General features: G+C 44.3%; 1 protein-coding gene across 1 annotated transcript in view; it reads left to right on the plus strand.

Annotated features, from left to right (window-relative positions):
* LOC120917195 (solute carrier family 13 member 1-like) overlaps positions 1 to 24,271 on the plus strand; it is a 57,634-nt gene that overhangs the window by 26,618 nt on the left and 6,745 nt on the right. Inside the window, exons 5-13 of the mRNA XM_040328306.1 lie at positions 2,897 to 2,933; positions 4,804 to 4,849; positions 6,885 to 6,923; positions 9,260 to 9,408; positions 12,165 to 12,284; positions 16,104 to 16,202; positions 18,028 to 18,129; positions 21,131 to 21,231; positions 23,856 to 23,983. Of these exons, the coding sequence (XP_040184240.1) occupies positions 2,897 to 2,933; positions 4,804 to 4,849; positions 6,885 to 6,923; positions 9,260 to 9,408; positions 12,165 to 12,284; positions 16,104 to 16,202; positions 18,028 to 18,129; positions 21,131 to 21,231; positions 23,856 to 23,983 (821 nt within the window). The remainder of the gene's footprint in view (positions 1 to 2,896; positions 2,934 to 4,803; positions 4,850 to 6,884; positions 6,924 to 9,259; positions 9,409 to 12,164; positions 12,285 to 16,103; positions 16,203 to 18,027; positions 18,130 to 21,130; positions 21,232 to 23,855; positions 23,984 to 24,271) is intronic.

The following is a 24,271-nucleotide window of genomic DNA, read 5'->3' on the forward strand; positions in this document are numbered from 1 at the left end:
TCCATCGCACCGTTTTCATCAGACGAACCGATCGTGTGTACGCGGCATAACGCTCACCAAAATAGGGACAAAAAAGTTTTGCCTTTTAGTTCTACTTAAAGTTTTATGATTTCAGTTCACAACATTTCACTGCAGTAATGTGTGGCAATATAAAAAAAAAGAAAAAAAAGAAAAGTAGGACATGCACTTTTTTTGTTAACACAGCATGTTGCGACGCAGCGCTGCGGTAATCAAAGATGAATGAGCTGTCACTTTGTGACATTTCAAAAATGTTGAAAAAATAAATTAAACTGTTTGATGCCTCGTTTATGAAACATCGACACGGCACCCTTCACAGCACACACCAGAAGCCGCAGTATTGTTCTGCCGCTGTTGTGAATGAGCTTTAAAGGGGTTGTAAAGGTACAATTTTTTTATTTATTTTTTCCTAAATAGCTTCCTTTACCTTAGTGTAGTCCTCCTTCACTTACCTCATCCTTCCATTTTGCTTTTAAATGTCTTTATTTCTTCTGAGAAATCCTCTCTTCCTGTTCTTCTGTCTGTAACTCCACACAGTAATGCAAGGCTTTCTCCCTGGTGTGGAGTGTCGTGCTCGCCCCCTCCCTTGGACTACAGTAGAGTCAAGACGCTCTCTACGTTGCAAATAGAGAAAGGCGCTGTTTGTTAGTGGGCATCCTGACTCTCCTGTAGTCCAAGTTCTGTAGACGGTGCTGGCAATTGCCACCGATTTGGCATGCGATTAGACATGCCAAATCGAATACCAAATTGCTCCAATGTGAACCTAGGCTCAAGCTGACTTGATATACCAGAGTGTAACCACAAACTCCATTCACAATCTCCCCACTGCAGTGTCGCTAGCAGTCGAGTGTCACAACACTACCACTAACCAAGGGTTGGAGGAAAGAAAATCGCTTGATTCCCCCCATCATCACAGTGAGTGTTGATAGGGGAATCCCTCCCATGGAGCCATGTGTTCCCCAGCGGAGACCTTTTCCCTGCTCCATGCCAGTAAACACAGTGATTACTGCTTGCGGCTAGCAGAATGTAAACTCTGACTGGCTGGTTGTACCCAAGTTGTCCAATCAATCAATTTTGGAAAATTCAGCCTGCCCATGCATGGTTTAAATCACGGCCAGTCCTTGCTGATCCTACCGAGATTCCAACATCTATGGCCGGCTTAATAAATTGCTATGAGTCAAAGCCATTGTTTAAGTTTTTTTTTTTAATAGAGTAATTATGGGTTAGAACTACTGCCAGGATTTTATTGCTGCTTGAGGCGGAGTTCACACCTATGTTTGAACCGCATCCAATTCGCACGACAGGAGAATGTGACCGGCTCTCTATGGAGCCGGTTCACATATCTCCGTTGCGGCTCCGGAGTGGCTTGGACAGGAGTCCTGGGCGTCTTTGGCTCTGTTTCAGGGCCAAATTCAGACAAAAATCCAGCCCTGATTCATCCCTGAAATGGAGAACAGGGACGCACCGGACCCCTCCTGCGAGCTGCACCTGTCGGAGTTGTGACCCCAGCCTGATACCCCATTAGAGAGTGTCGCCTTTTTTAATTGTCCTGATCATCAGTGTCACAGGGAATTTAAAGTGATGGTAAATTCAGATTTTTGGGTTGCCACCAGGAGTAGGGGGAACATTTTCCAATAGTGACTTTTTTTGCCTGGGACAGCTATATCCTTCGACATCTAGCCAGTTTAGCAGGAACCTGCTGAAATTCCATCCACCTATGAGCAGGCTGGCTGTACTGAAGTCGATCTATTGTTCAACTTCAATAGAACCAGCCTTATGTTTTTTTTGCGTCTGATTACTGCCAGCGGCAGTAATCATTGTATTGTGACAGCGAGGACAACCTCCTACTGTCAGAATGCAATAATGCAGTGAGAGGGATTATGGCTTGCTTTAGAAGGGATGTCCCTCACATTGAAAATAAATTCTCCAACTTCCTGTTGAGTCTACAATAAAGGAAGTGAAGGGAAATCTCCCAATGATGCACACAATGGCAAGAAAATACTGACAGTCTTTTTAACCCTTCCTTACTCAATCCCCCAAAAATGGCCGTTGAAGCCTAATGCGCGTACACACGATCGGGGTTTGGTCTGGCCAAATCACATCTGAATTCCATCGGAAAAATATAGAACATGTTCTATATCTAAAGTCCAATGGAATTCATCGGAAATTCTGATGAAAAACTCCGATGGGGCTACACACGATCGGAAAATCTGATGGAAAAAGTCCACCTGACTTTTTCAATCGGAAATTCCGATCGTGTGTGCAGGGCATAAGTGTAAAAAAACATCATCAGCAAAAAGTAAATGAGTTAAAATCAATGTGATGTGTCCCTTGTGCTGCTGGCTGGGGTTTGCTAATGTCCCCTGTGCTGATTTATTTTTTATTTTTTTACTAAACTAATCTGAATCTGAATATCGTATGATAGATCGTACGACTTTTTTTGCTTAATAGTCGCAAGTAGAAATTAAATAGGTTATTAAAATCACGAAATTTCTTATTTGAGCCAGCAAACCGAATGAAAAAAAACTAAGATTCCTCTATCCATACAGTTGAGGGGGGAGGGGACACCCAAACCCCCCCCCCCCCCAGGAGCTGTGGACCAACAGATGTTTTTCAGCATGTCCCTTTGACAGAATTGGATGAAACGATCGACTTCTGTCGAGCAGGGACGGTCACAAAGTGATTGAAATTTGGCCAGGCCCTTCTAAACCGGCCAAGTTTCAATTGGTGTATGGCCAGCTTTGATTTGATCAATATCTTTGGCCGGTGGTGTTGCTATTATGAGCCGATAAAAAAAGAAATGCAATTCCTGGCAAACTATTGTTGTTCATTTATGTATATGTAATATATACTTTCCTGTTTTCCATTTTTTTAACAGACACTACAAAGATTGATCTTGCATCTTTTCCTGAAAGGTAAATATTAAAATTTGAATTTAATGGCATTCAAGGGAAAACATGAATTTGAATATTTCTTTGCTGAAATGAATCATCAATGTTGTGTGTGTGTGTGATATTTATTCCTATACATACACTTAGGAAGCACGTGTGTGTGTGTGTGTGTGTGTTAGAATTTACCATCACTTTAAATGCATTAAGGTGAAAAAACATGAACCTTTACAACCCCTTTAAAGTGCAGTCCTCCTTCACTTACCAGAGGGAGCGTTGTGTGTGTGTGTGTGTGTGTGTGTGTCCCCAGAGGGAGCGTTGTGTGTGTGTGTGTGTGTGTGTGTGTGTGTGTGTGTGTCCCCAAAGGGAGCTGTGTGTGTGTGTGTGTGTGTCCCCAGAGGGAGCGGTGTGTGTGTGTGTGTGTGTGTGTCCCCAGAGGGAGCGGTGTGTGTGTGTGTGTGTGTCCCCAGAGGGAGCGGTGTGTGTGTGTGTGTGTGTGTCCCCAGAGGGAGCGTTGTGTGTGTGTGTGTGTCCCCAGAGGGAGCGTTGTGTGTGTGTGTGTGTGTCCCCAGAGGGAGCGTTGTGTGTGTGTGTGTGTGTCCCCAAAGGGAGCTGTGTGTGTGTGTGTGTGTGTGTGTGTGTGTGTCCCCAGAGGGAGCGTTGTGTGTGTGTGTGTGTCCCCAGAGGGAGCGTTGTGTGTGTGTGTGTGTGTGTGTGTGTGTGTCCCCAAAGGGAGCTGTGTGTGTGTGTGTGTGTGTGTCCCCAAAGGGAGCTGTGTGTGTGTGTGTGTGTGTGTGTGTGTCCCCAGAGGGAGCGTTGTGTGTGTGTGTCCCCAGAGGGAGCTGTGTGTGTGTGTGTGTGTGTTTGTCCCCAGAGGGAGCGGTGTGTGTGGGTCCCCAGAGGGAGCGGTGTGTGTCCCCAGAGGGAGCGGTGTGTGTCCCCAGAGGGAGCGGTGTGTGTCCCCAGAGGGAGCCGTGTGTGTGTGTGTCCCCAGAGGGAGCGGTGTGTGTGTGTGTTTGTGTGTGTGTGTGTTCCCAGAGGGAGCGTTGTGTGTGTGTGTCCCCAGAGGGAGCGGTGTGTGTGTGTGTGTGTGTCCCCAGAGGGAGCGTTTTGTGTGTGTGTGTCCCCAAAGGGAGCTGTGTGTGTGTGTGTGTGTGTGTGTGTCCCCAGAGGGAGCGGTGTGTGTGTGTGTGTGTCCCCAGAGGGAGCGTTGTGTGTGTGTGTGTGTGTCCCCAAAGGGAGCTGTGTGTGTGTGTGTGTGTCCCCAGAGGGAGCGGTGTGTGTGTGTGTGTCCAGAGGGAGCGTTGTGTGTGTGTGTGTGTGTCCCCAGAGGGAGCTGTGTGTGTGTGTGTGTGTGTGTGTGTGTGTGTTTGTCCGTCCCCAGAGGGAGCGGTGTGTGTGTGTGTGTGTCCCCAGAGGGAGCGTTGTGTGTGTGTGTGTGTGTGTGTGTCCCCAGAGGGAGCGTTGTGTGTGTGTGTGTGTCCCCAGAGAGAGCGTTGTGTGTGTGTGTGTGTCCCCAGAGGGAGCGTTGTGTGTGTGTGTTTGTTCCCCCAGAGGGAGCGTTGTGTGTCCCCAGAGGGAGCGTTTGTGTGTGTGTGTGTGTGTGTGTCCCCAGAGGGAGCGTTGTGTGTGTGTCCCCAGAGGGAGCGTTGTGTGTGTGTGTGTGTGTGTGTGTGTCCCCAGAGGGAGCGTTGTGTGTGTGTGTGTGTTTCCCCAGAGGGAGCGTTGTGTGTGTGTGTGTGTGTGTCCCCAGAGGGAGCGTTGTGTGTGTGTGTGTGTGTGTCCCCAGAGGGAGCGTTGTGTGTCATCTCAGGATAATCCTTTTGCAGTGCTGGGAAGTAGACGCGTCCTCTGTGAAAATATTGACCTCTGAATGTAATTTCTGGTTTTCTTTCAGCAATAATATTTTGGATAATGGAACCGCAAGCACTGAAGAAAATGAGGTTTGTTGGCGCACTCCACCCTCTACTCGCCATTCTTATTCGTTCTTGTCAGACGCGATTTTATTTTTGATTACTACAATAGATATTGGGGAGAGTATGATAATGAAGTCGACTGTCGTGGCTTGCCAGTCTCCACCTCTATCTATGATTTATCTGGCATCGGGTTATCCCCATTTCTTTAGGGGGACCCGTGACTTGCACATGTCATAGACCCAACAATTTGTAACAAATCAATTTGGGTGGATTTAGATCAACAAACATGGCTGGTTGATTTTTCAGTTAATAGTAAACAGATTAAAATTTGTGCATTTTATGATAAAATGATCTTCCTTGCAGTCTGGATGGTTGCGTGCTGCTTTCTGGTTTGATTAACCAATTTAAGTAATCCATACAAATTAGAAATGTGATGGTAACTCAGCAACTGATTAGGTCTTTATATGTATGGGGATGCTAGAACTCTGCCTCAGTACATTACTGACATGCCGGGATATACAGCAATTGTACCTTTTTAAAGATGAATTCCCAGTATGGATATTTTTACATTGGTATAGCTTGGACCCCTAAAATAAGACCTAGCGTGCGTCTCTGGGATGGCTGCAATATAAGCCCTACCACGAAAATAAGCCCTTGTAAAATCATGTAATCCGTTCTGTAAAAAGATTATATATAGCCAGATTCAGAAAGACTGGCATATCTTTGAGGCGGCGTAGCGTATCGCATATACGCTACGCCGCCGTAAGTCAGAGAGGCAAGTGCTGTATTCACAATGCACTTGCCTCCTAAGTTACGGCGGCGTAGCGTAAATGGGCCGGCCTAAGCGCGCACCTAATTCAAATGTGGAACAGGGGGGCGTGTTTTATGTTAATGACTGGTGACCCGACGTAATAGACGTTTTTAACGAACGGCGCGTGCGCCGTCCGTGGACATATCCCAGTGTGCATTGCTCTAAAGTACGCCGCAAGGACGTATTTGTTTCGACCCATTCACGGACGACTTACGCAAACGACGTAAAATTTTCAAATTTCGACGCGGGAACGACGGCCATACTTAACATTGGCTAGGCCAGCTATTTGTTCGACTAACTTTACGCCGGAAAAAGCCTTACGTAAACGAAGTAAAAAAATGCGCCGGGCGCACGTACGTTTCTGAATCGGCGTATCTAGCACATTTGCATATTCTACGCCGAAATCAAAGGAAGCGCCACCTAGCGGCCAGCGTAAATATGCACCCTAAGATACGACAGCGTAGGAGACTTGCGCCGCTCGCATCTTAGCCTAATTTAAGCGTATCTGGTTTCCAGAATACGCTTACATTTACGACGGCGTCGATTCAGAGTTACGACGGCGTATCTACTGATACTATCTCCTGGTTTCTGTGAAATTGTGTGAATGCATCAATGCAGTGCATGTTATCTCAGCTTGGATTCATTGAATGAGTTTTTACCAAAAATGAAAATATTGCAGAATATACAGCCTCATGCTACACAAATAAGCTGAATTTCACGCTGAATAAACGAAATTATTAATGTATCTTAGAATAGATCTTTAGATTTTTACTCCAAAATGATTTTATTAAAATAAACTTGATAAAAATCAAATTAATCGATTTTTAAATCCCCAAAAAATCAGGTTTAAATAAAAAAAATAATAAAAAAAATCTGATTTTATATATATATATATATATATATATATATATATATATATATATATATATATATATATATATATATATATATATATATATATATATATATATATATATATATATATATATATATATATATATATATATATATATATATATAATTTTATTTTATTATTGATACCCTGATGCTAAGTGATGGCAGAGTACACAGAGCGTTATGAGCTCACTGCATTTCTGGGGGATCAACTCCTTTTTTTTTTTTTTTTGCAATTCTGAAATGGATATAACTAAATGTTTTCAGTGGTATTGTTCACAGAAATTACAGGGAGCAAATAAGTTAATTGCAGGAGTTCACATATCTTTTTAAATGCCTTTTGTTTTTCTTTTCCAGGAAGAACCAGTTTTTGAAAGCAGGCGATACTCAAAGCAGGTAAGTAGCCACCATCCATGCTACACAGTTTCCATGACATCACCGTGTCTTAAAATGTTGGGCTTTAGTCTCTTAGTGCAAATGTGATTTTTCAGCGATTTCAGGGAATACCTGTGTAAACTTGAGGTCTATGGACCTCAAGTCAGACGGAAGTAGTACAGGAACTACTTTGAAGTCGGCACAGATATGAATGGTTACCATTGAAAATCGTGGGGAACGACTTGTCATGCAAGGGGCCTAAAGGTCTTCTCATTTTATGCACTAAGGCCCCTTTCACACGGGGCAGGGGAGGTGCGGTGGCGGTATAGCGGCGCGACTTTTAGCGCCGCTATACCGTCGTATTACCACAATATTCGGCCGCTTGCGGTGCGGTTTTAACCTCCGCTAGTGTCCGAAAAAGGGTTAATACCGCCGGGTTTCCTTTTGCGCAGCCGTGCCATTCTGCCAACGTATTTAGTCGTGCGGCGGTCGGCAAGCGGTTAAGAAATGCAAAAGTCAGTTGTAAGTGGGAAGAGCCAAACAGAATGACCCTTATTCCTGGTACACACAGTCAGAAAATGGGCTAAAAAATACCGATATCGACGTGATCGACCTGATTAGTGCTCAGCTTTCGAGAGTCAATCACGACGGTTCATGCTAAATTATTCAAAGGGACAAAGACGAAAAAAAATTCTTGTACAATAACAGAACCAACGATTTTCATCTAATTAGTATGGTATTTGTAAAAAAAAAAAAAAGTGTGGCCCGAGACCACGCATGCTCGGAACTGAAAGAATATGATACAATACACCCCTTCCGAAGTTGTATTCTGTTCTATGAGCATTTTTATAACTTTAGTAACTTATTGGTTTTCGATCTGATACTGTCATGCAAAAAAAGCGGATGATCATTTGTCATTTGTCTGATATTCTTATTGTGTGTATGAAGCTTAAAGGGGTTGTAAAGGTAAAAAAAAAATTTCACCTTTAATGCATCCTATGAAAAAACAACCAACGGTATCGCCCCCCCCAACCCCCGTTTTACTTACCTGACCCCTCGAAAGTCCCGAGCGTGTCCACGTGATCCTTTTCGGTTCCCAGCCTGGCCGTTCATTGGCTAGGCTAGACGGATTGATAGCAGCGCATCCATTGGCTGGCGCTGCTGTCAATCACAGCAGATGGCGCGGCGCGCTGGGGGGCAGGGCCGAGTGATACAGTCAGCGGCTATGCCCGCCGCTGTATCACGGGAGCGTGCACGCAAAAGCTTTCCACCATGCTTGCTCGCATGAAGGTGGAAAGCTTTTGTGAGGAGGAGCCGAGACAGCCGCCAAGGGACCCCAGAAGACCAGATTCGGGGCCACTCTGTGCAAAACGAGCTACACAGTGGAGATAAGTATAACATGTTTGTTATTTAAAAAAAAAAAATTGCCTTTAGTGTTCCTTTAATGCGGCCACATTTGGCACCTTTTCCGGGGGGATCGGGTACCTGTTTTCGACAGAAACCTGTCCCCCACTTCCGAGAGATCTCGAATGCAAATCCCACATTTTGTCATTGACTTCGGCGCTGTCAAATCGCGGGCAGATCTGCGGCAAATCTGCCCACGATTTAAAACGCTGTAGTGTGAATGCAGCCTTATGCCGCGTACACACGATCGGACATTCCGACAACAAAACAGTGGATTTATTTTTTCTGACGAAATGTTGGCTCAAACTTGTGTTGCATACACACGGTCACACAAGATTCCGAACGCCAAGAACGCGGTGATGTACAACACTACAGCGAGCCGAGAAAAATGAAGTTCAATGATTCTGAGCATGCATCAAATTGATTCAGAGCATGCGTGTATTTTTGTGCGTCAGAATTGCATACAGACGATTGGAATTTCCGACGAGAACTTTTCTTGTCGAAAAAATTGAGAGCCAGCTGTCAAATATTTGTTGTCGGAAATTCCGACAGAAAAAGTCCGATGGAGTCTACACACGGTCGGAATTTCCAACGAAAATTCTGAGCGTGTGTACGCGGCATTAGAGTTATAATCAAGTTTACCAATGTAGGTTGGTGCTGCTAACCTTGGCCTTGGGCATGTAGGATTCAGTGATTTCTGGACATGCAAAGGGCTAAGGCAAGAAAAGATTAGTACCATTTGAAAGGGAGAGAAAATGCACTAAAAATATATTTTATATTCAAATCATTTATTGATCTATTTTGTGCTGAAAAATTCCCCGCCTATGTGAAAGTTATGTGAAATGATTATTTTGAAGGGAAAATTGTCAGATGGTTAAATAAGAAATCTTCTCAAACTGAAATGTTTGTGCCGAATACAATATAAATGTGTCTTTCATTGTTTGTCTCCACAGTCCAAATCTGGTCGCTTCTACCGCACTAAGCGCGATCACATGATGTGCAAAGCGTTCTCTCTGGGAATCGCATATTCGTCAACCATTGGTGGGATGGCCACGCTCACAGGGACTTCCACCAATCTCATATTTATTGAACAGTTTGAAACGTAAGTAACTGGGTCACATGACCAGCAGCTGCGCGTTCCATGGTCTTTTACTTCATGGAACACACTAGAGCAGTGATGGCGAACCTTGGCACCCCAGAAGTTTTGGAACTACATTTCCCATGATGCTCAACTATACTGCAGAGTGCATGAGCATCATGGGGAATGTAGTTCCAAAACATCTGGGGTGCCAAGGTTTGCCAACACTAGTCCAGAGGGTTGATTTACTAAAAGCAAATAAACTGCACTTTGCGAATTGCAGTTGCTCCAGAGCTTAGTAAATGAGGTAAAGCTTCACTTTACAAAGAATACCCAATCGTGCAAGGGAAAAAAAAACAGAATTTATGCTTGCACGTGATCGGATGATGGAAGTCAGCAGAGTTTCTGCTCATTTGCTAAGCTCTGGAGTAACTGCACTTTACATGCACAGTCTTTCTCCCTTTAGTAAATCAGCCCCTAGGTCTCATGTATTACCCGGTCGCCAACCAGACTGGTCTTGTATAATGAAAAGAAGAAACTGATCTGTTCTTATTGGGTCGTCTGTCCGCAAGGTCTAATGGGCATTAGTCAAAAAATTGTCAGAAAATATATTAATACCGTATTTCTCTTGTAATAACGCGCCTCGGCGTATAGCGCTCACCCCCGAACTTGAAGGAAAATTCCTGGAAAAAAAAAAATACTTAGTTTGGATGCCCCTCGTCGGTGTCTTGCCCGTCGTCCATCGCGTCCTGCCCGTCGTCCATCGGCGGCCTCGTCCGGTCCGGCGTCCTTCTGCGGCCATCGTGGTATCCTCCCCACTCCATACCCTCTTCCCGCGCTGTGTTCGAACCACTGCGCCGACATATACCGAGCGCAGTACACTCGGGTATAGTCGGGCAGGCTCAGCTTCTCTCACGTAAAGGACGCACAGGACGTGACCGCGAGAGGAGCCGAGCCTGCCCGACTATACCCGAGTGTACTGCGCTCGGTATATGTCGGCGCAGTGGTTCAAACACAGCGCGGGAAGCGGGTATCGGCGTATATCGCGCACCCACGATTTTGCCCAAAGTGTGCGGTATATGCCGATAAATACGGTAATTCATTAAAGCGGGAGTTCACCCAATTGCTTTTTTTTTTCTATTCTCCCCTTAGATTCATGCTCGTTGTGTCTAGGGGAATCGGCTATTTGTTTTAAAATATGATCCGTACCTACCCATTTTCGAGATGCATCTTCTCCGTCGCTTCCGGGTATGGGTCTTCGGGAGCGGGCGTTCCTTCTTGATTGACAGTCTTCCGAGAGGCTTCTGACGGTCGCATCCATCGCGTCACTAGTAGCCGAAAGAAGCCGAACGTCGGTACGGCTCTATACTGCGCCTGCGCACCGACGTTCGGCTTCTTTCGGAAAATCGTGACGCGATGGATGCGACCGTCGGAAGCCTCTCGGAAGACTGTCAATCAAGAAGGAACGCCCAGTCCCGCAGCCCATACCCGGAAGCGGCAGAGAAGATGCATCTCGTAAACGGGTAAGTACGGATCATATTTTAAAACAAATAGCCGATTCCCCTAGACAAAACGAGCAGGAATCTAAGGGGAAAATGTGTAAGCTATGGGTGAACCTCCGCTTTAAGTATTGAATTATTGGCGGCAGCAGCAGGAATGAAATCCTCTGTGATTAGGGCTGCACTGTAAACAGCCATATGCAATACATGCAGTTGCAGCTCAGTAGTGCAGCATTTTGAGGGTTAAATATTGCCTCCTCACCGCCTGTAAAACATCTCTAAAAACAACAATCCAAGTGCAGATCACTTTTCAGAGGAGCGGCAATTTTTTCTGCATGTTTAGACGAGCCTTAAAAGTTTTGCCTGGCTGGAAAATAAAGCAAGCTACATCAGTTGTAGGGCTTAGTTACTAGCAACATACACTAAAGGCACGCTGAATTATATCTAATTCTGAGGCCTGTAGATAAACTGTTTCCACCAAAAGTCAGGAGTGGCGTCTACACAGCCTCTGGTTGGCTGTGTAGAGGGCATTATTCTCAAGCTTTTATTTGGCCATTGTCAGCCTGTGATTTGCAGTTGCCTATAGTTCTCTCCACTCCATAATCTGCACAAGCCCACAGGGTGCCATTTATTTCCTACAGCCAGGCCTGCCTTATGTGCAATCATTGTATTTCCTACAGCCAGGCCTGCCTTATGTGCAATCATTGTATTTCCTACAGTCAGGCCTGCCTTATGTGCAATCATTGTATTTCCTACAGTCAGGCCTGCCTTATGTGCAATCATTGTATTTCCTACAGTCAGGCCTGCCTTATGTGCAATCATTGTATTTCCTACAGCCAGGCCTACCTTATGTGTAATCATTGTATTTCCTACAACCAGGCCTGCCTTATGTGCAATCATTGTATTTCCTACAGCCAGGCCTGCCTTACTGTATGTGCAATCACTGTATTTCCTACAGCCATGCCTGCCATATGTGCAATCATCGTATTTCCTACAGTCAGGCCTGCCTTATATACATTAATTTTAGAGGCTGCTGTAAGATGCAATCTTTTCTCCAGCCATGGGCAGGCCAGGTGGCAAGAATTTTGGATTATGCACTTCAATTGGTGAATTTGATGATGAGGGTGGGGAAGGGTGAAATCAAGCCCTCCTTATTTTGGTTGGGCTCCTCTTTATTTTACTATTATAAGGGGTGTAGTGAGGTGTACAATGAAATACTAGCTCTAATATTATGTGGAAGTGTATGTATTAATTTTTCTTTTCCTCTCCGTCTTATTGCAGTCGTTACCCTGGCTGTCAGTTTGTGAATTTCGGTTCCTGGATCGCCTTCTCATTTCCTATTGCATTCATCATCCTGATATTTACCTGGATGTGGATCGCCTGGTTATTCCTGGGTTTCAGGTAAGGGGAAAATTGGCTTATTGGACTTTGTCATTTATCCTGTCCTGATACTTGTAGAAGGTGATCAGGATCAGGACCCTGAGAACTGAACAAGAAGCCGAGATGAGACTTTGATTTGGAGCAACTGGTCAAATGATGCAATAGGATGACCAATATGCAGGACACTATCTGAACCTCTGAATGTTTTGAAATCTCATGTGAAAAGTGTGAATGCTCGTTTGCTTGACCGTCGTGTCGATCCTTCGGCTTTGAATGATTTAGAACAAGTGTGAAGATCAGGCGTGCTGGCTACATTTGGGCTGGTCTGTGACTCAGAACCAGCGCCAGCCCACGTATTGCTTGCATGACTAGTGCCTTTTCATTCTGTTTAAGCAACATGAGCCTCATTTATTATGGATACATTCCACCCTGAAGACTTTCAGGCTGGGTTCACACCATTGCAAATTGCCAGCATCCAATTCACAATAGCAGGAGATTTTGACCGGCTCTCTATGGAGCCAGTTCACATATCTCTGCTGAGGCTCGGTGCGAATTTGCACAGTCCTGTGCTTCTTTTGGTCTGTTTCAGTTCCGAATTCCGTAAAAAATTGGGGCTGAAATCGGACCTGAAATGGTGAGCCAAGACACACAGGACCCCTGCTGGGAGCCGCATGCGGTGATGGTGGGAACCCAGCCTAATGAGTATGTAAACCCAACATTTCATATTCCTGATATGTACCTGCTGTACCATGTACTTGTATGAAAAAAGTATCCTGTTCTCTTTGTATTCCTTCCTTTGTGTGAAATCCCTGCTGTTCCTGCCAGTCCCTCTGCTCGCCTATTAAAAACGGTTCTGCCCCTCCAGCGCTAACTGGAAGGCCAGGATGGGGAGGGGGCGGGCACACACTACGGAGAGCCAGAGACAGGTGCCGGTCCAGGCATGTGGACATTAAAGTCAGGTTTGCGTGAGGTCAGCCTAGTGTCAGCTGAATATAAGTGCACTCATGTGACCCATAGGCCAAGTAGAGCCAAAATTACTTTGACCTACTTCTCCTTTTAATCACTGAAGTGATCGACTTGCCAACAACCACATATAAGTCCCAATTTTTCAATTTTTTTACAAGTTGCTTTCATGATATTATGTTTGCAGCGTATTTGGGCTTTCTGAAGAAAGTCCAGCAGTAGCTGCTCATTTTGACTGTCTTATTCAGTCTTTCTCAACTAGGGTTCCTCCAGAGGTGGGTGTTCCTTGAACAATAAGAAATTTTCTGTCCCTCAGATAAGTTCCAACTGACACCACTGACAGTCTATAACATGGATATGCAATTAGCGGACCTTCAGCTGTTGCAAAACTACAAGTCCCATCATGCCTCTGGGTGTCATGCTTGTGGCTGTCAGAGTCTTGCTATGCCTCATGGGACTTGTAGTTCTGCAACAGCTGGAGGTCCGCTAATTGCATATCCCTGGTCTATAAGGTACTACAATGCTATATGTAAGGGGACATGTTTCCCACTGACTGCTAAAGAGCATTTTTCCCACTGATCACCAATGTAAGAGAGTCCTTCTTCTGATCCTAGGGACCCTTATTAACTGAACACCCAATCCAGTGGACATGTCACTCGCTACCAACGTAAATAGACACCTTACTGACCACCAATGTTAGGGGGCACTTTTCTACTGACCACTAGTGTAAAGGGGTACTATTTTCCACTGCACACCCACGTGTGAAAGCACTAAAATTTTCACAACATTTTTCTTGCCATTTATATAATTTGTTTTCTTTTATTATTAGACTAGCTATAGGTGGTAAATATAGAAAGTAGGCTACATATCTATATTATTTTATTCATTCTTGCATGCACAACTTAATGTTCATACTAATTTCCCATGATATGTAGATATAATAGTTATTAGCATAGGAGGTTCCTGGAGATCTTAAAGTTATTTCAAGTGTTCCGCACCGTTAAATAGGTTGGGAAAGGCTGGTCTAATGGAACAGCATGAGATGAAAAAGTCGTGTCCCTCCTCTGGCCCATTCAGCTGTGTACAGGCATACCCCACTTTTAAGTACACAATGGGACCAGAGCATGTATGTAAAATGAAAATGTACTTAAAGTGAAGCAATACCTTTTTTCACTTCTCAATGCATGTACTGCATTGCAATAGTCATTTACAGGCATAACGGATTACCTAAGCAAGCTGGCCGACCCCAAAATCAGATATGTTGTAGTCCTGGGTTCCTCTCGGTGCTCTCCAAGTTTGGTGTCCATGTCACTTATGGTTTGGGAGCAGTGCCATGTCAAGCTGGCCAATATTTCCCATAGACGCCAATGTTAAAAACCGGTAGCAGTCCCATGTCAAGCTGACCAAGATTTCCCATAGATGCCAATGTTAAAAACCGGTAACCGTGCCATGTCAAGCTGACCAATATTTCCCATAGACGCCAATGTTAAAAACCAATAACTGTGCCATGTCAAGCTGACCAATATTTCCCATAGACGCTAATATTAAAAACCGGTAGCAGTCCCATGTCAAGCTGACCAAGATTTCCCATAGACGCCAATGTTAAAAACTGGTAACCGTGCCATGTCAAGCTGACCAATATTTCCCATAGACGCCAATGTGTTTGTACTTGCGAGTGTACGTAAAGTGAGGGTATGTAAAGCGAGGGTATGCCTTTTGAACAGTGGATCAATTTGCAACACAGCATGAATCTCCAAAGATACCGGAGAACTAATTTAAATGTACAGCTTGCTGGACGCAAGTCCTAAATATAGCTTTGAATAAAACATTTCATATTTGTCTTGCCTAGAAAGAAGTGGCTGTGGGGGGGGGGGGGGGTTTGAAAATAAAAAATTCGGCCTAAAAATATTATTGACTTTGTAGCTAATAAAAAAAAAAAGTAAAAGGTCTCCTCACGTAGAAAAGTACTAACATTTACCTGTCCTATAGCTGAATTCTATCTTGTTGGGATAATTGCTTCAAAATCTTTCGGCATCTGAACCCTTCTTGGGGTGTTGGATGTCTGGTTGCTCCCTGTTCTCTTTGATTACTTCATGTTGTCCCCACTGGGTCCTGTAAAAGGTGTAAGAGCCAGGAGATGACCACAGAGCCCAGCATGGGACGAAGGCATCAGATACTCTAGGCAGTGGCAGATACAGAAGGTTTTTCAAGAAGCTTATGGCCCCTTTGCAGATGGGGCTGACTCCATCAAGCACATCGGCCTGTTTAGCAGGGGATCTGTCTGCTGATCCCCACTGTGCAGGTGGATTACAGGTTCGTGTCTGCTCCACTATGCAGAGCAGACACGGACACAGCCTGCTGTTCTCTGTGGGGAGGTCAGATGTAAATGGGCCACCTGTCTGTTTCCATCCGACTCATCCAATCTGATCCGCCAGATGGATGGGAAAATAATCCTGACACCTGTCAGTTTTTTAGGTAGACCCAATTGGTCCGTCAGTGTGAAAGGGGCCTATCCCATAAAGACAGTAGAGTTTGGCCAAGGGGCAGGCAAGATATTAATGCTTTTCTCTACAGGTTGGGCCTTTTTTTTTTTTTTCTAATTCACTTTAAGGAATTTTTTTTGCCTAGGAACATTAAAGAGCAGCCATTGTGTGACCCTGTAGAGTAGTAAGCAGAGTCTGCATATGTAACAATCACACCTGGCTGTCCCCATATACATGCAGTATAATTGGAAAAACAATGTTTTTTAAATGATAGCATACACTTGTAAGGTGTATATCAATCTGAACTTTTACATATAAATCAAAAAAATAACCTTGTTTTTCATGTTTATACAAAGCCAATATAAAATGTATACTCTATATATTATTTTTCCAGTCTAAAAGAAATGCAGTGCTGTCGAAAATCTAAATCGCCTACAGAAGATGACTCGAGGAAGATTTTGAGACAAGAATATGAAAAGCTGGGTCCCTTAAGGTATGTTTTATATGGCAACTCGCAAGTGATACACAACTTTTTTTTTTTTTATGCTGAAGATTAAATAATTTTTGAGTGAAAACTTAAAAAGCTTTCAGTTGGGAGGTTGGATTTCTCCTGCATCCTCCTAGGCAGTGCTGAAGGGGGTGGGGGGTAATGAGCAAGGCTTTTTCACCATATCAATGAACTCCTGTGGATGGAGAAATGTGCTGCCAATCTAAATAGCTGTGGGCAGAGCTAGGTGTGACTATTCATTAATAGGAATATCAATGATGCCCAGCATCTAAAGCCTCGTACACACTGCTATTTTTTTTTCTGGTTGAACTAAAAAAACTGGCAGCTCAGGTCAGAGCCGCAGTAACAATCCGATGTTAGTACAGCGATCTCCCCTGCTGTGCTATTGCGTCCCCGCCCCGAAACAGCGGGGACGACGACAAAGAGCACTAATCGGAAGTCGGTCGTGAGACCTTTTTTTGATCCCTTCGACAACATACCGTTAACATGGCCCAAATGTCGGCCGTTTCTATTGACCTGGCTGATGCCTCCCAACATTTGGCCCATGTGTTCTAGTCTTAAGCAGCTACAGCAGCAACAAGGGTGATGGTGATTGTACTCTGTAAGCAAGAGTGATGTTGTCCTATCATAGTAAGTGCCTATCCAATGGTTCTGCCATCCGGTTCAACAGGCATTTACAAAATGTTCCAGAAAAATAAGGAGCCCAGTCTAATGCCTTGTACACACGATCGAAATTTCCTATGAAACAACTCAGACGGGATTTTTTCATTGAATATTCCGACCGTATGTGGGACCCATCTGACTTTTTTTCCGGAGTTTAGAAATGGAACAGAAATGGAACAGGAAATTCCGATCGTCTGTATGGAACTCCGACGGAGAAAAAAACACACATGCTCAGAATCAAGTCGACGCATGCTCGGAAGCCTTGTACTTAATTTTTCTCGGCTCGTCGTAGTGTTTTACGTCACCACCGGAATTTGGTCTGACAGTGTGTATGCAAGACAGCTTGAACGGAATTCTGACGAAAAATTCCATCGGATTTTACCCCATCGGAAATTCCGATCGTGTGTACAGGGCATAACTTGTATGGGCAGCCTGCATGGCATGTAGAGATGCACGATTAATCGTCGGGAAGCTTTATTGCGATATATATATATTTTTTTTCCATTGCGATCTTGACAAGGTATTTCCCGAACTGTTTGTATGCAGAGAATTTTCTCTGCTCTCAGCCATCCAAAGTCCCTGCAGTCTGCCAAGTTTTACAACCTTCTTTATCAGTGGAATGTTAAGTCTAAACATTGTATCAAATTGTCTTTTACATCAAAGGAATAGACTTCTGTAAAGTTTAATCACTTAAACCCCAAACCTTTTTCTGATATTTGCTGTTTTTCAGGGTAAGAGAGAGAGAGAGACTGTAAAATAAAATGGTGGTTGTTGCAATATTTTATGTCGCACTGTATTTGCACAGCAGTCTTTCAAATGCATTTTTTGAGGAAAAATTACTTTTAATGAATAAAAAAAAAAATTAACCAGTAAAGTTAGCCCAAATCTTTTTGTTTAATGTGAACGTTTTTACACCGCGAGAATCGTGAGAGAATTGTGATCTTTATTCTAAGCAAAAAAAAATCATGATACTCATTTTGGCCAGAATCGTGCAGCTCTAACGGCATGTGTGATTTTATAGTCTGACCATAGTTCTCTAATCTTTTAGTTCCAGGTCCTTATCATGATGCCGTATTGTATATGTTTAACATCTGTTTTCTAAAGATCTGACAATAAATGTACAATTTTTTTTTTTTTCCCCTTGCAGCTACCAGGAGGTTGTAACGCTCGTAATCTTCCTGTTAATGGCCTTGTCTTGGTTCACCCGAGATCCCGGATTTGTCCCAGGTTGGGACTCACTGTTTGGACTGTGAGTTGTGCTAGGTGGATAACACAATTTTTTTATGATTTCTGTCACTGATCTTTAATTTGATGTACACCTCATGAATGTTTAGCTACATAATGGGGGACATTTATCAATTTTGTCACACAGCAAGGCCAAGCTAAAACAGGAGCAGCAAGACAGATTATAGGACAGATTTATCATAAGGTTGCAGCCTGATTCCTAAATTCTCCACCTTGGCTGCTATAAAATACTGTGTAAACCTGTGTCTTTTTTTAACCACTTAAGACCCGGACCTTTAGGCAGGTAAAGGACCTGGCCAGTTTTTGCGATTCGGCACTGCGTCGCTTTAACTGACAATTGCGCGGTCGTGCGAAGTGGCTCCCAAACAAAATTGGCGTCCTTTTTCCCCCACAAATAGAGCTTTCTTTTGGTGGTATTTGATCACCTCTGCGTTTTTTTTGAAAAAAATGTTATGTTTTTTACTTTTTGCTATAATAAATATCCCCCAAAAATATATAAAAACATTTTTTTTCCTCAGGTTTAGGCCGATACATATTCTTCTACCTATTTTTGGTAAAACAAATCGCAATAAGCGTTTATCGATTAGTTTGCATAAAATTTATAGCGTTTACAAAATAGGGGATAGTTTTATTGCATTTTTATTAATTTTTTTTTACTACTAATGGCGGCGATCATCGTTTGTTTTTTTTTTGTTTTTTTTTCGTGACTGCGACATTATGGCGGACACATCGGACAATTTTGACACATTTTTGGGACCATTGTCATTTTCACAGCAAAAAATGCATTAAAAATGCATTGTTTACTGTGAAAATTACAATTGCAGTTTGGGAGTTAACCACTAGGGGGCGCTGAAGGGGTTAAGTGTGACCTCATCTGTGTTTCCAACTGTAGGGGGATGGGGCTGGACGTGTGACGTCATTGATCGTGTTTCCCTATATTAGGGAACACACGATCAATGACGGCGTCGCAGTGAAGAACGGGGAAGCTGTGTTTACACACAGCTCTCCCCGTTCTTCAGCTCCGGGGGGGGGGGGGGCGATCGCGGGACTCCAGCGGCGATCGGGGCCCGCGACCCACGGCTGGGCACTTAGAGGACGTACATGTACGCGCTTGTGCCCAGCCGTGCCATTCTGCCGACGTATATCTGCAGGAGGCGGTCCTTAAGTGGTTAAAGATGAAATAAACCCTGATGGATTTTACTTCCTCTTTTTTCCCCTGCAAATTAAAGGCATAATGGGCTGGTATGCATCGCATACTAGTCTATTGTGTGGCACTTACCTGCAAATGAAGTCCGCGCTGTCCCTGCTGGTGGAAGCATCCATCTTTGCCACTCTTCCTTCCAGGCACACAGACTCCGGCTCTGTGACTGGCCAGAGTCACGTGAGTCGTCAGTCACGGTGCGCTCCTGAGTCCAGCATTCGGCGTCCATAGCTGCGAATGTTTGACTAGGCCCTGCCCCTGGCGCCCGCGTAATTGGATTTGATTGACAGCAGCCGGAGCCAATGGCTGCGCTGCGATCAATCTAACCAATCAAGAGCCGGAATCCCGTGGAGAGAAGGACAGCGCATTCCCGCCAAGGGAAATTCGGGGCTCAGGTATGTAAAACTGGGGGGCTGGGCACTGCAAGGTGTTTTTTCACCTTAATGCATAGGATGCATCAAGGTGAAAAAACTTGAGGGTTTACAACCCCTTTAAGTTGTATGTCTGTTTTGCTTTATAAATGTATCTCATCTTCAGGCTGGGTTCACACTGGTGTGATGTAAGACATCGCATGTGATTCGCACTGCTGTGCAGATTGCATGGCTGAATTCACGTCGCATTCGAACCAAAATTGTTCAGGACCCTTTTTTCCGTTTGCACTGGAATCGTATGGTGTTCACACATATCTGATTAGATTTCCTGCGCCATTTGGCAGTTCGCACTGCGATTTGCGAACCAATCTGGGGTTGTTATTAACTTTGTATTGACACCCACAGCGGTTGGCCTAGGGCAGTATGAACCGCCGGCAGGTGACATGCGATGCGGGAATCCGCGCTGGTTCCCGGATCACATATATGTGAACCGGCATCGCAATGCTAAGATCTCTTTCATACCAGTCCACACACTATATGTATGCTGGAGTACCTTATGTAGGGGAGGTGAGGGGTGGTGTGATGTTTTATTACGACATGCACTGTTTAAATTTTTCTTCTTCTTCTTTTTTTTTTTTATACCTTTTATTGAAGTTTCACAAAATAACAAGTCATTCAACTTTTTTTTATACCTTTTAGAGCCGGTTCACACAGGGGCGACTCGTCAGGCGACTCATGTCGCGTCCTGTTCAATGGAACCGTTCTAATAGGAGCGACTCAAGTTCAATTTCTCTACTACTTGCTTCGCACATTGCTGGCACCCTTGGTCTCCTGAGAAGACATTGATTGCTAAGCATACCCACCTGGAGCGGTAACTCCCTTTCCTCAAGTCGCTCCGACTTAGAAAAAGGTTCTTGTACGACTTTGGGGGCAACTTGTATTGACTTCAATACAGAAGTCATTTTGTAAGTCGCCTCTGAAGTCGTCTTGAGATCGCCTTGCCGAGTCGCCCCCAAAGTCTTGCTTCCCCTGTGTGAACCGGCTTATTGAAGTTTCACTAAATAACAATTCATTAGACACAGTGCAGTTAAATGCATTGTGTAAAAATGCAGCATGTCAATGCAGTGTTATTGTGTTTATTCATTTACTACTACTAGACAACTTTTTAGCAGTTTACGAAAAAAGCTGGGGAAATTAATCTTTACTGGCACTGCAATTTTTTTTATTCTATTTTTTTTGCTTCTCGCTAATAGAATCCAGATTATTCCTTTTATATCCATCCATTTTCAAACTTAATTTAATGAATGATGTCTGAAATCCGCCTGTATGCTATGGGCAACACAAACCTTTCCTGTAATGGTGTTGGTATGCAGACCTTTGCTTCAGGAGATTTTCTTACATTGATATAACATTTTATGTCTTTCTTTGAACAGGAAAGGTTATAAGTCGGATGCTACCTCAGCTATTCTCTTTGGATTTATGTTATTTATTATACCTGGACGCAAGCCCAGCTGGCTGCGTTTTGGATCAAGAGGTAAGTTGCATATCGCTGTATTGCAGGTTATTAAGCTTGTCATGCGAGTTGGTTTAAATCAGGGGTGGCCCGCGGAGCCCTCTGATGTGGCCCGCGACCTCTTGCTCTGGAATGGCGGTTTGGCAAGCCCAGATCGCAGGTTGTCAACGTGCCATACCACAGCATCAGTGTTGTGAATGAAGCCGGTGGTAGGGGAAGAAAGTGGCTGCGGAGCAAAGCCCCATAAGCCGATGCTTCCTCTACAGCGACGGCTTTTGCCACAGGCGGAGTCTATGGCAAAGTGCAGCTAACCCGCAGGATAGACACAGGTGCACTACAATGCTCCCGCAGTGTGGGTAAACCGCAGCACATCAGTGTGAAAGCAGTCTTGGGCCCTTTTCATCAGCCCGACCAAATGGGACCTTCAATTCGCCTCTATAGAGCTACAGATGTCTGTTTACGCCCACCTACCTCCAATCCAAAAAACAGAAGGGAATTTGTCCCCTTCCATCTGGGTGGATCGGAGAGCCTATAGAGTAGCCGTGACCTGTCATCTGCCTGCTCCGCTCATAATGGCCCGCGATTGGTTACCAAGTTGCTTAAGTGGCCCTTGCTCTTCAAAAGGTTGGGCACCCCTGGTTTAAATCAACACTCCAAAATAGACTTGGTTATCATGAGCATTTGTATGCAAATATCCTGTCCGAATTGGACTGTCACTCCACTTAAAGTGACACTAAAGTCTCTTATTTTGTCTTTAAAAAAAAAAATAATAAACATGTAATGCCGCGCACACACGACTGTTTTTCATGTCATGGAAAAAAACGAAGTTTTTCTTGATGCGATTCCTCTCAAGCCTGCCTTGCATACACACGATCGTGATAAAAAATGCTCGAGCAAAGCGCGGTGACGTACAACACGTACGATGGCACTATAAAGGGGAAGTTCCATTCAAATGGCGCCACCCTTTGGGCTGATTATGCAAATTTCCCTTCTCATAACTTGCTTCTGAGCATGCATGTTTTTTTCCCCGTTGTTAAAGCATACACATGACCGTAGAGCAGGTTCTAAATTTTTAATGGCTATTTTTCTCGTCGAAAAATGCTCTGGAGCCTACACACGATCGTTTTTAATGACCAATTTAAAAAATTGCATTTTTCTCATGAAAAACGTTCGCGTGTACGCGGCATTATACTTTCCTGCTCTGTGTAGTGGTTTTGCACAGAGCAGCCCGGATCCTCCTCTATCGGGTCCCTCCCCAGCCCCCTGGCCCCTCCTTCCTGTCAAGTGCCCCCACAGCAAGTGGCTTGCTGTGGGGGAACCCAAGCCGAGTCACAGCTCTGTGTGTCCATTCAGACACGGTGCCGTGGCTCGGCCTCACCTCCTTTCACTTCATTGGCTGACTGACTTTGACAGCAGCGGGAGCCAATGGCTGCTGTATCTCAGCCAATCAGGAGGGAGAGTCCCGGGCAGCCGAGTGACTGGTGCACATCGCTGGATTGCGATGGGGCTCATGTAAGTATTGGGGCTGCTGCACAAAGAAGGTTTTTTTTTTTCAATCTTAATGCATAGACTGTATTGAGATAAAAAAAAACCTTCTGCCTTTAGAACCTCTTTAGAAAGACTTATCCATGTGAGCACCAGTCTACACCTCTGCTGTAGTAGCCTCTGTTGGCTTTAGTGACAAGGGACTTTTAACCACTTGCCGACGGCTGGCCGTCATATGACGTCTTGGGCTTTGTGCTGGTATATCTGAATGATGTCTGCAGCTACAGACATCATTCAGATATCGGCTTTTTCAGTCGGCGATTCCCTACACCATAAGAATGATCATAGCGGCTCGTCAGCCACTTGATCGTTCTTACGGGCGGCGAGAAGGGACGTCTCCCCCCCCCTCCTGCCACCCTCCGGTGCTTCTACCGGCTCACTGCTGCGATCAGTGAGTTGGAGACGGGATCCGCCAGCCCTGGATGTTTACCATAGAGATTTCCAGCAGACCAGATGGTCGCCGGAGTCTCTATGATCGTCGGAGACCGGGCGCGATATTATGACGTCACGCCTGCTCTCTGCATTCAAACAAGCGGCTCCGCTTCGGGTCGGAAGTCGAGATTGTTTTTTTGTTTTTTTTTTATTTCAGGCTTCCCAGGCTAGAGGTGAGATGTGGGGTCTTATTGACCCCATATCTCACTGTAAAGCCATATTCTTATTACAAGGGATGTTTACATTCCTTCCAATAGGAATAAAAGTGATTAAAAAAAAAATGTCAAACGAAAAAATGTAAAGTAAAGCTAACAAAAAAAAAAAAAAAAATTTTTAAAGCGCCCCTGTCCGCGTGCGCTCGCACGCAGAAGCGGTATGCATGTGTAATATTATAGCAAAAAAATATGATTTTTTTTTATATGTAGGAAAGAAATGTCAGAATTGGCCTGGTTGGCAATTGGTTAAACATCTTTTACATCTGGTCTGATGTTCCAATATAGTACATGCGTCCCATTTGTGGGTTAGTCTCACCCATTCCTGCTAAATCTTCTCTGCTGGTTATGCCTTGTTGCTGGTTTGAAAGACCTTTTAAATATGTTTTTGGTTCCATTACCTTGCCTTTATATCTACAATGTTCTTGTTTTTACTTTTTTTTTTTATTATTCTAGAAAAGTCTAAGCCTTCCCAGTCTGGGGAGTACACATCGATGATCACCTGGAAGGAGTTTGAGGAATGTATACCTTGGCATATCGTCATATTGGTTGGAGGGGGTTTTGCCTTGGCTAAGGGATGTGAAGTAAGTCATTCATATATATTGAACTTCTCTACAGTCAATACAACCCACTTTGTACATCTACTTGTACCTTCCAATTATTATATCCCTTTAAAGCGGAGTTCCACCCAAAAATGGAACTTCCGCTTATCCCACTCCTCACCCCTCCTTCCGCCGAGGGGCTGCAATGGGACAACAGGACTTCTTATGGCTTTCTTTCAACAATGGCTTTCTTCTTGCTATTCTTTATATAAGGGCCAGATTTGTGAAGGGCACAACTGATATTGTCCTGTGGACAGATTCTCCCACCTG

This window comes from Rana temporaria, chromosome 11, assembly GCF_905171775.1.
Source record: "Rana temporaria chromosome 11, aRanTem1.1, whole genome shotgun sequence".
Lineage (NCBI taxonomy): Eukaryota > Metazoa > Chordata > Amphibia > Anura > Ranidae > Rana > Rana temporaria.